The sequence below is a fragment of the Lathyrus oleraceus genome, chromosome 6 (genome assembly GCF_024323335.1).
Source record: "Lathyrus oleraceus cultivar Zhongwan6 chromosome 6, CAAS_Psat_ZW6_1.0, whole genome shotgun sequence".
Classification (NCBI taxonomy): Eukaryota; Viridiplantae; Streptophyta; class Magnoliopsida; order Fabales; family Fabaceae; genus Lathyrus; species Lathyrus oleraceus.
In genome coordinates this window covers 286,804,094-286,815,947 of record NC_066584.1, presented here as the reverse complement: position 1 = coordinate 286,815,947, position 11,854 = coordinate 286,804,094, and the positions used below count along the sequence as shown (strand labels likewise).

The 11,854-nt window shown below is 36.5% G+C and overlaps 1 protein-coding gene and 1 long non-coding RNA gene across 2 annotated transcripts; both read left to right on the top strand.

Moving 5' to 3' along the window:
- Positions 1-795: 795 nt before the first annotated feature.
- Positions 796-2,295, top strand: LOC127095215 (alpha-(1,4)-fucosyltransferase; the record flags this gene model as incomplete). Its single annotated transcript, XM_051033934.1, has 2 exons — positions 796-1,378; positions 2,116-2,295. Coding segments are annotated over exons 1-2 (666 nt in total), but the record flags the coding sequence as incomplete, so codon positions are not given.
- Positions 2,296-2,810: 515 nt separating this feature from the next.
- Positions 2,811-4,149, top strand: LOC127092194 (uncharacterized). Its single transcript, XR_007792129.1, has 4 exons — positions 2,811-2,964; positions 3,112-3,417; positions 3,631-3,738; positions 4,045-4,149. It is a non-coding gene; the product is annotated as an uncharacterized LOC127092194 (long non-coding RNA).
- Positions 4,150-11,854: the final 7,705 nt, after the last annotated feature.

Genomic DNA, 11,854 nt, shown 5'->3' with positions numbered 1-11,854 from the left:
GTTGTAGTTAATCCCACCATATGTACCAAGAAGAGGTACATTGGAGAATTCGCCACAAGAGTCGATAATCTGCACACCATCATACACACGGTTGTACCAAGAGATATCATCATTAGGGAGAGACATGAGTCTCGTGGACCACCGTAGACATCCCTTGTTCTCCTTGAAGGCGACCGTCTGCGGTAAGTGAGAAATAAACCACTTATACAACAGAGGCAAATAGCACCCAATGGCACCACCACCCTTTGCATTCCTCATATGCAATGAGAAATAGGTATCACCCAACAGAGTCGGAACAGGATTAAGAGTAGAGAAAATCCTAATAGCGTTCACATCCATAAACTTGTCGATGTTGGGGAAGAATACCAATCCATAGATGAGAAGTACAAATATGCACTACGCCAAAAAGGTTTTTTAACAGCGCATCTTAGACAACGCTTTTAAAAGAAAGCGCTATCTAAGGTTAAAATAAAAATAAAACACGGAAAATGTTCTAAAAAAATAATGAAAGCGCTGTCTAAGGGGGGGTCTTAGACAGCGCTTTTAGAAAGCGCTGTCTAAGACCCCCCCTTAGACAGCGCTTTTAGAAAGCGCTTTTAAATATAGACCTTAGTCAGCGCTTTTGAGAAAGCGCTGTTTAAAGTCTTTCAATTAAAAAAAAATTAAAACCAAAAGCGCTGTCTAAGGTGGGGGTTTAGAAAGCGCTTTTGGAAAGCACTTCATGCTTCCAAGAAACTCAATAGCGAGGGACACAGCAGAGCTTCCATCTTCATCAAGCCCTAGCAGCTCCTTCACCATTCCAATGTTCACTCTCTCTACTTTCTCTCTCTAAAAAACTGACATAGAAAAACAAACACCACCTAACCTTGTTGTTGCTTCCTCTTCCATCAGCATGCTACTAGTTCCTCCCAAACCCATCAACACGATCACAATCACCATCATGCTAGCCTTCACCTTCTTCCTCATCTTCTTCTCCTCCGGTTTCCTCCATTTCCCTTCCGTTTCACCTTCTCTCCCACCCATCCACCACTCCTTCACGCTCCCTTCCATCAATTCCTCTTCCGACCCCTTCACCGATCTGCTTTCTTCCTTCAGGAAATGGGACTCGCGAGTGGGTTGTGATAAATTCAGAGAGAAAACAAATGGGGTTTTGTTGAATCACTCAAAGGTTGTTTCTTTGCAAGAGTTTGGTGGTGGGTGTGGGGGGTTTGAACTTAATCATGTTAGTGTTTTGGTTAAAGGGTGGACTTGGATTCCTGATAATTTGGATAATTTGTATTCTTGTCGTTGTGGGTTGAGCTGTTTGTGGACCAAATCCAATGTTCTTGCTGATAAACCTGATGCTTTGTTGTTTGAAACTTCTACACCTCCAATTCAGGTAGATTTTATTTTTGCTGAAATGTATGAGGAACATTTTGATATGCTTGATTTTGCAATGGTGGTGAGTTTTTTGAAGTTGAAAGGTTTGTTTAGATAATTGAATTGAATGTACTATGTTTGTGAAATGCGTGAATCGTAAATTGGCACCGGCATAGTAATCAAGGTGATCTACTCTGCCATTACTGAGAGTTCCATTCATGATACTTACTATGGAATTGATATTGATTCTTTTTGTATTTGGAAAATGTTGTTCACTCACTTATTGTTTATACACATAATTTGGTATAGTGATTTCATACCAAGGACCGTTTGCTAGTGTAGGATCTGTAGTAGCATTTTTTTCATCCTGATTAACTGTAGTAATTCTAGGAAGTTCTGCTGGATGTGTGGAGGAGTGCATTTTATTTGGGAATTTTGGATAGATGTATGAAAGTGAAGAATAGTAATGAAGGTCATTTTTATTTCTTAGATTTTTTCTGCCGAATGGCCACAATTTTCACTCTTGTTCTTCCATGTTTACACCTCTACTGTAGTACCATTCCACAACTTCTTAGCAAAACAAAATTCTTGATTATCTTTATGGCTTAACCAATTACAAATAGCAGAAGGTTCAATTGGTGATAATGTCCCTCTTTGTTCTTTTCAAAATTTTATAAGCTTTCAAGATTTCTGTAGCTGGTAATATATGCTGTACTATTGGATTTGACTTTGTTATGATTTCATTTTCTATTTCAGAGACATGTGGGAGAACCGCTTCGTGCGTACATGGATCTCGAAGCTGGTCGAAAGAGATCAGGCCGAGAGGATATATACATTAGTTACCACGCTGAAGATGATGTACAGTCAACCTATGCCGGTTCCCTGTTTCACAATGGACGAAACTATCACGTCTCTAATACTAAAAACAGTGTAATTAAATTATTTGAAGACCTCTTGAAGTGTTTTGGGTTGTTTACAGTTTTATTTACTGCACAGGAGCAAACAAAGCATTCTGATCAACAGCTCAATTATCAGTGCAACTGCTCTTTTCTTGAGGTTGGTTGTTTATCTATTTCTTTCAATGTTCCTGATCTTAACTTTGTCATTTTAGTCTGCATAATAACACAATGTTTTTGCCAGATATACAATGAACAGGTCACAGATCTGTTGGATCCGAGTCAAAGGAACCTTCAGGTAGAACCTAAGCATTAAAGGTTTTATTTATTGTTTATCATGTTTCACTGCTTTATACCGGAACTGATTTGTTATCCTTTATTCAGATTAGAGAAGATGTCAAATCAGGCGTGTATGTTGAGAATCTTACAGAGAATCAAGTGTCTACAATGGAGGATGTTACTCAGTAAGAAGTACACGGAAACATACGATTGTGATCGAGTTGAAGAGATTGTAGACGCACATTAATACTTTGTTTTGTCGGTCTTAGAGGATTCTCTAACCGGATAGGGGTTTTTGATGTCATCCTTTTATAATTAGGTTTTAGAATACTGTGAATCGTACGTACCGATGAAAATTTTGGTCACGACGACTCTTTTGCTCCGGCTCCGGCGACTATGACGGCTAGAAAACGTTGTAGCTTCGACTCAGGTACACATTCTCCTTTCCTTTGCTTGCTTCTTCTTTCTGTTCTATTATAATCTTCCTCCGTCGCAATTCCATTTCTGTTTACTCTGCTCTTCTACTTTCCTTCATTTTCCTCTAATCTTTTTCCTTCTGAATCGTGTTGCATTGCAGTTGTGAAATTGCAAAATGATCATGAGGTTCGGAAGTGAAGACTGGTTGATTTGTGATTAGGCTCTGCGTGCGTGAAGAATGAATGAAGGGAGCTTTCTGATGTAGAATGGAGGATTGGTGCAGAACTGTGGAAAACTGATGTAGAAGTAGAGGTTGAAGAAGACTTGTTGCAGATTAATCAAGAAACTGAGAGGGTGAAGATCGAATGATTGGAGATGGAGATTGAAGAGTGAAAAATGCAGAATTTTCTTCCTCCTATGAATGCTTCAATTATGGAATTCATCTAAAGTTCACATTAAATTCAGAGTTAGTTAGAAAGTTGGTTTGAGTTAGTTGAGATTTCTGTTAGATTTCAATTAAATCAATTTCAGTTAGAAACCTTTTATGTTAGTTAGATTAGGTGTGAGTTAATGTTAGTTATTCTAACTGTTATGACTGGCTATCCTAGATGACTAATCAATTGAAGTTATATGGCTATTGGAAGTAGCAGACTGCTGAACAGGTTTCATTCAAATGCAGGTCATGGTTGGATTGAAGTTATATGGAATGGCTATTTGTGGATTGAAGACGACCTGTTAGTGCAAGTTCTACTGCAAGTCGTATGTTATAATCAAGTACTTGGCAAGTGTAAGCTTTACTATCCTTATGCTTTACTATTAGTTGATTTCTATTATATTGGTTGTTAATGTTAGTTCATGTTCTAATCAATTTGAAAGAAAAAAAGATTCCCGCTTGTGTAAACTCGGCTAATGTTATTTGGTTTAGGTTAATAGAAATCAAATCAGTTAATTGGTTAGTTTCAAATCTGTTAGCGAAATTGTTATTTAATACAATAAATCATGCTGCACAGTTTAATTGGTTTCCTTGAATTTTAATTTTTCGTGTTGGTTAGTTCATTTCTTCAATCTGAATTGGATCCCCCTCCTCTTTCAGGTTTTGTTGCAGGATTATAGAGTGAAGTTAGAAGGGGTTCTCAAGCTCAGTTAGGAAGATGTTTTTTTTTTGCAGGATTGGTTATGGGTTCTGTTTCAAGTTGGTTAGAGGTTAGTGCAATGTTAGATGCAATTGTTGTATGACATGATGATGCAATGTCATGTGATGATAATGTATCTGTTTGTATTGTACGATGCAAGTCTGGTTTTGCCTTGGACCATGCTGCAGAATTTTTGGTAGTTGACTAGATGATATGGTTAATTCAACTGAGTTGGCATTCTGTTAACAGTTTGTGAGCAATGTTACAACTGAGTTTGCACTTAGTTTTAACTATGAATTTGGGTTTACCATGGAAAAATGCAGGACTCAAATGAGGTATTTCTACTGTCATTGCAGGATGCAGGGTGAGTTCTAAATTTTGTCCAATTGATGTTGGTTCAGAGTTATTTTTATATTTACACATATCTCATATAATTAAATAGTTGGAATTAATTCAAAATATGTTATATTATTATGTAGTACTTTGATGAATTCAAGTGTGCATTTTATACAAAGGATCAAGTGGACGAAATCAAAGAGGAGTGGTGTCAATTCATGATAAAGCTCAATGTTTGTTCATAAATTTGTGTAATTAATGTGTACATTTGTAGTATATGTTATGACTTGTAAATGTGTACATAAATTTGTATATATTTTGATACATTTAAGGCAAAATTGGTTTGAATTGGTATATATATATATTTGTTAGCCAAAAATTGGTAGAAAAAAGGCCAAAATGGCATATATAAAATGTGATAATTGTCTGTCAAAATCTGGTTGAAAACAGGTAGAAATTCTGGTTTATAAACCTGGAAAAAATGTGGTTTAAAACAAAAGCTTCAAAAATTTTCGTATACCTTAGACAGCGCTTTTGTAAAAAGCGCTGTCTAAGGGGGGGATTAGAAAGCGCTTTAGGCAAAAGCGCTGTCTAAGGGGGGGGCTTAGACAACACTTTTTGAAAAGCGCTGTCTAAGGTATACCTAAAAAAATTAAAATAGGAGGGTCTTAGAAAGCGCTTTTGGCCAAAGCGCTGTCTAAGGAGGTGGGGCTTAGACAGCGCTTTTCAAAAGCGCTGTCTAAGGTATACCTAAAAAATTTAAAATAAGAGGGTCTTATAAAGCGCTTTTGGCCAAAGCGCTGTCTAAGGGGGGGGGGGGCTTAGACAGCGCTTTTAAGATTTAAAAAAGCGCTGTCTAAACCTTTAGCAGCGGAGGTTTAGACAGCGCTTTAAAGCGCTGTCTAAGGCTAAAAAAAGCGTTGTCTAAGGTCTTGTTTGTTGTAGTGATGGCTACAAAGGCATCCTCACTCATGGCCTTCCCATATACAGTAGCTTGAGCAATGAGGAACTCAGAAGGGAGACCTTGAATTCCACCCTTGGTAGTCATATGAGCACCAACCAGAGATTCATCTATGTGTAGCATATCAACTATCTCTTGAAAAGTAGGAATACTCTCCAAGCCACTGAACGACAATTGATCCAGAATAGGTATATCCACAAGATAGGCATACTCCTCAAGTGTAGACAAAAGCTGGAAATCTGGAAACGTGAAGCAACGGTACAGAGGGTCATAAAACTGCACCAACACACTCATCAATCCTTCGTCAACCTGAGTAGTCAGAAGAGGAAGAAGCTTCCCGAAATGAGCCTTGAAACCCAAAGGATCTAATACATAGGATGTCAAATTCCTTAACTCTTTCAAATCTGTTTGCCTAAAACTGTACTTCTTTGTATTCCTTCTTTGTCTTTCCATGTCTAAAATTTTTGCAAATAAACCCCTTAAGTTCCTTGAAATTTTTCTTCATTATTGATGATATGGATGCAAATGAGTGCATGAATGCATGAATGCAACAATCACACTCAAGGATCAAGCAAAGCACACCAAACAAAGGTCATGAGATGGATCATGTTATCCTTAATATCAATCATCCATTTTGGTGGATTATGGTTTACACCTTATCAACACCCAAGTTCCATTGATATTAAGGATACATGAACGGATCAACCATGAATCAAGGGTTTGTTGCAAGTCACGAGCATGGAGTTTAGGTTAAGAACCACCCCAAAGGGAGTGCACTAGGGTTTAAACCTGCCAAACATGTTCTACAAGAGGTTCCCATAGTCATCATCCCATCTTTCGGATATTATCGGATAAACGACTACTCGTATTCCAAAAATATTCTCAAGAGAGACTCTTATGAGTGTAGTATCGCGTAACAATCGTATCAAATCTTACACTTGAACGACTTTTGCACTACATCCTAAGAATAGGCCAAGATGGGCTTGGTAAACTAAGGTCCTTGGCTTCTAAGGTCTATATTGGAAAGAGTAATGTCTAACAACAACTTACTTGTGGGACATTATTGATCCCAACATGACCTCCACCAAGTAAATGGGCTTGCAAGTGAACTTGCTAAGGAATAACTCCATACAAGTCAACAAGACTACGCCATTCTCCTATCCTAAGTGCACTCGAGTTCGGGTATAGAACTCATCTCACAAAGATCACCAAGCATACAAGGAATTAATATCAAGCAATTCAATCATAACATACAATACAGTAATCCCAAATTGCACAAAAATATGTCACAAAACAATACAATACAACAAGCATGAAAAGTTGGCAAAACCCACTAGGCAAATGTATCCCCAGCAGAGTCGCCACTTTTCTGTAGCGGGGTATTCGTTACCATTAGAGATATTGACTAAATCCAAGGTAACTCATACAAGTCGAGTCGCCACCGCACTTCTATTTATCCAAAGGAATGGTTAGAAAGCGAACAAAAACCTAATAGTTTTTAACAAAAACTAGTAAAAGAAACAGAGATCTGGGTAAGGGGGTTGGTTATGCAATGGGAAGGTGTTAGGCACCCAAAACATCCTAGGTACTCCTAGGGAGCCCTTTTCATACTTGTTGTGAAGGTTGTTGGTTTTGTGGAAATTTTTGTTTGTGCAAACATGATTGAAGAGATGAGAAGAGAATGTACAAATTATTTACATTTTGTGTTTGGATGGATAAACCCATTGCCTACATACCATCTTAAAAAAAGATTAGGATCAAAACCTCGTAGTTCGGGGTAAAAATCTCAAAACAAATGGGTGAATTGATTGGTCCAAAAGCCTTAAGGTCTTTTGTTATCAAAGGGAGAAAACTCAACCAAACCACAAATCCACCATGTGAGGATAGCTTCAACATGCTAGTGAGGGGTTAACCCTATAATAAGCATGGAAGACTTATTGTCCATCACTAAGGATGTAGGTGAGTATTACATCTACCACAAGGATAACTCAAACCTAATAGCTAAAGGTTATGAAAGATTTTGATTAAGAAAGTGGCCATTGGAACCACAAAAGACATTTGAATGGGTTATATTTACCAATTAGAAGTATATACAAAAATGGTCAAAGTTGACTTAAAAGTTCAATTCAAAATAAGTGTTATGAAAAGAAAGTTTGAAAATCAAAAGCATAAGGCTTAGGTTTCTAATGTTTAAAAACAATGGTTAAATGTTTGCACAAAGAGATTTGACTTGGGTTAGAGTGGAGAGAAGAAGAAGAAGGGCTAAGTCCTAAACATACAAGAGGTGAGGGGAAAGAGAACAAAACCACACAAGGAGTTCCTCTCTTGAGTTCATATTGATGATCCAAGTAGCTCCCATCCTTTGGAATAAGCAATCACAAAGCATAAGCAATCAAACAAGTCTCATAAGAGATCCTCAATGTGTCTTGTATCTTTCACTTTGAATGATCATGGCAATGGTCCTCCAATTAAGCTCAAGTAGAATTCCCTAGCACAAAAACACACACATCAAAAGTTCCATGAAGTAAATCAAGAATGGACAAGAGTGAGTTTAGAGATTTGGTCCTTCTAATCCATCTTCTTCATTAAGGTCCATTTACTCCAATTTTGCATAAGGAAAGTCCTATAATCTAAGTCCAATTCTCCATTCTTTGCATAGGGAAAGTCCTAGAAACTAAGTCCATTTCTTTGCATTTGGTTCACAACAATCAAAACAAAACACAAGCATAATAATATATACACAATTATGTGCTCAAGTGAGCAAAAGGCAAATGGCATTAACAGAAACATGTGCTCAAGTGAGCAAAGAGAAAAGCAAATGGATAATATATGCAAGAATAGTAAATTGCATAAAAGTAAAGAGCAAAAAGTAAATGTTAATTGTCAATAGTTAGTGTTAGTAGTTAGTGTGCCATAAGGCAAATTTAGCGCTATGTTAAGCAATCGTAATTGGACTTATGTATAAGTCACAACTATCTGAGGCCGGTCAATAATAATGTAGGCAACAACACAAGTTAGAAGTCTTGATTAGTGAACCAAGTTCCAACAACTTGCCATGCCAAAAAGAAAAAGGCATTTGATCTTGTATTGGTTTAAGCCTTTTGCATGATTTAGAAGACAGCCTATCCTTAATGCAAAGCCATTCACTTGATCAATTGATCAAGATGAATTAGATTTGAATCAAGGAAGATTAAGTCTCCCTAATCAATGCCAACTTATCAACCTTCAACTCATTGATCAAAAGGAAATAAGAAAAAGAAGGTGAAGAAGAAGATGAAGAAAGGATAAGGAAATGGAAAGATCAAAATGCATAAGATGAAATAATATGTACCAATCCATATGTATTGACCAAATGACATTGAAAGTCAAAGTCAAACAATGATATATCAGAAATGAGATGAAGATTGGAGATCAAACAATAAGCATAATATTTTTCGCATTTTCAATATTAAAATAAACTTGAATTAAAAATAATGGAAAGGTCAAACTTCCAAAGCACTTCAAATCAACCTTGAAAGGTCCAAGTAATTTATCCTAAGTTCAACAAGGTCAAACAAAGTTTGACAAAAAATTTCAGCATTTTTAAAAGTCAGAAACTATTTTTAATCAATTAAAAATGAATAAAAATAACCTAATTGAACTAAAATCTCAAATAAATCTCAAATCAATTTAAAAATTGATGAGAATATTTTTCATAGATCCATCATCATTCAAATAGGTTAGGAAAATATTTTTGCATTTTTTGAATATCAAAAACTATTTAAAATGAATTAAAAATAACCAGAAAAGAGAAAATTCACAAAAAATATCAAATGACAAAATAAAAAAATTAAAAATCAGAAATAGAAACTAGAATTTATTTGGAGACTAATGCAATTGGTCCCATGATTTTTGGATTAAAAATGAAAGAGATATTGATTTTTGAAATAAAAAGGAATTAAAGAAAATAAAATCAGAAAATAAAAAATGCAAAAAAAAAGGAGCGTTAGATCTGAGCTCATTAATTTAGCTGGCAGATCATACGCTCCAGAGGTGCGCTCCCACCATACTCCTTAGTCAACTGAACCACACGCAACATTAAAACAAGTCATAACATGGAACGATCCAGATTAGATCTCGAAACAAGATCGTGTGGCCAGGAATTGATCTGGAGTTGGGATGGCCACCGGAGCCACTGTCTTCTCCGGTGAGCCTCAGAATTTCGGCCAGAGTTGCAGAGATCCAAACCTTAATGAAAATGCACGATCTATACATCTTTGAAAAGCTGGGATGATGTACATCATCCCTGTACCATCCATTTTCACTCTAGATTTCCATGGTGTGAGAAATCAGAGGTTGAAAAATCTGGTGTTCATCATGAACTCAATGGATTTCAAAAATTGAATGCATAAACATGATGCCTCTATTGAGAGGACTTCAGCCAACACAAGATCTAAGCAAATAGGTCAATGGATGATGAGATTCGAATGAAATACCAGTTGAAGAGTAAGCTTGAATTCTGGTAACTTGAGCTCAATTCCTTGCTTGCTTTGCCAAAACAGAAGATCAGTGAGATAATTGATGAAGGTTTAGAAGCTTTAGATCTAAGAATTCAACCAGATGAAGTTGAATTTTGGATCTGAAAAATTTGAAGAAAAATGGAAATTGCTTCTTTGGTGAGGTTGGGGAATCACTTCAGCAGGGTTTTAGGCGCCTTTAGGTTGAGTTTGAATGAAGCTAAACCCTTCTATTTATAGCAAAACAAACTGCAAGCAAGGTGAATTCTCATGTGCATGGAATTTGGATCCTTCATGCATGGGCCTGTACAGGCGCGTGCAAAGCCCAAAAGCTAATGTAAATGCATGCTGAACACTAACCAAGTTGAATTAGACGTGTAGTTTGAATGGCAATTGCTTGTGTATCAAGATTTCATGTGCATTCCATAATTATGCCTAAATGTTCAACTCTTCGAAAATACCATTTGCCAAATCCAAATATGATGATATGAGTAATGGTTGGAAAGGTCTTGATGTAAGGAACACTTTTTATGTTGGGCAAAAATCCATTTGGAGTGTGGAAATTTATGAAATTTGAGTTTAAAGTGTGATGTGCAAAATATGTTAATGCAAAGTTTCCAAATTTGGCCAATGTTCAAGCCCTTCTGTTTTGATGATGCAAGCCTCAAATGAAAAAACCTCCAACATCAAAGTTGTAGACATTTTCAATACAATCAAGATGGACTTAAGTTGTGAATCATTTGGATTTTTGATGAAGAAGTTATGGGCACTTGAAGTTGGACTTTTTTGCCTTTTAATGCATTTGGTCAAAAAGGACCTATAATGTCTTGCATTATCACATGTATTTCCTTTGAGATTTTGAAATTTTGCTCAACATAACATTTGAATTATACATCTTAAGCTTTCCAATGCATTTGATCCCACCTCAAAATCATAAAAAATGAATGAGTTATGTTCTTGGGAAGTTGACCCAAAATTAGGGTTTTAGTCAAAATGACCTATAATGTATTGGAATGGGAGATGGCCTTCCAAGCTTCAAATCATTTTTTGATTAACATGAAAGTTGTTCATATTGTCCTTAAGAACATTTTTTATTTTGGAATAATCTCCATTTGACCAACACAAAAAAAGTTAGGTCTCAGTGCATTTCAAAATAGTCAAATGGATTGACTGATCAACTTCTCAAGTCCACAACCCATATCTTGATGAATTGATGATTGAGGACACTCAAATAAGTTCAAATATGCATGAAATTATGAGTTAAAGAACTTCCCTTGATTGTATTTGATCATGGGTTGAGGTTGCTTCAAGAGCAAGGCATTGTGGTGAACAGATGAATTAGAGCTCCTTTGGGGGACAAACCTCAAACCCTTTGACTTGCTTTGATCAAAATGATGAATTGAGATGCTGGGGGGCATATTTGATGGATGAGAGCTTTGGGAACCATTACCATGCTTGCTATCATTTCCTCTTGACCATGTCTTTGTACCAATGATCTCCTTGAAGCTTTTGACCTTGTGATTGCTCAAGCTACAAACAAAAGATGTTAGTGACATATTTTTGTGCTTTTGGTTAGTAAATAAAATAAGAAAAGCAATGATATAAAATTCAAACATGCTTGGTGATCTCAAACCACTCACAAGAAGTCCCACCCAAAGGCAAGGGGAACCAAGATGCTTATGATCCTTGAGGCAATGCCAAATGCAATGTTATGATGCCATGAGGGATCTTAGGGACAAAATTGGGGTCTTACAACCAAGTACATACACAGTTGTAAGAATTTTGAGAAACAAACAAAAAAAAAACACAAAGAAATCCACCAAAAAACCAAGAAAATCATCAAAACAAGAGGGACCAAAGCCAACAGAGCTACTCAGTAGAGCTTGAGTTTGCAGCCTCTTCAGCAGCACCAAAAGCAGAATTGTCACTCGCATCACCATTGTTAGCAGACCTCTCACTAGAGGTGTGGGCTTCAGC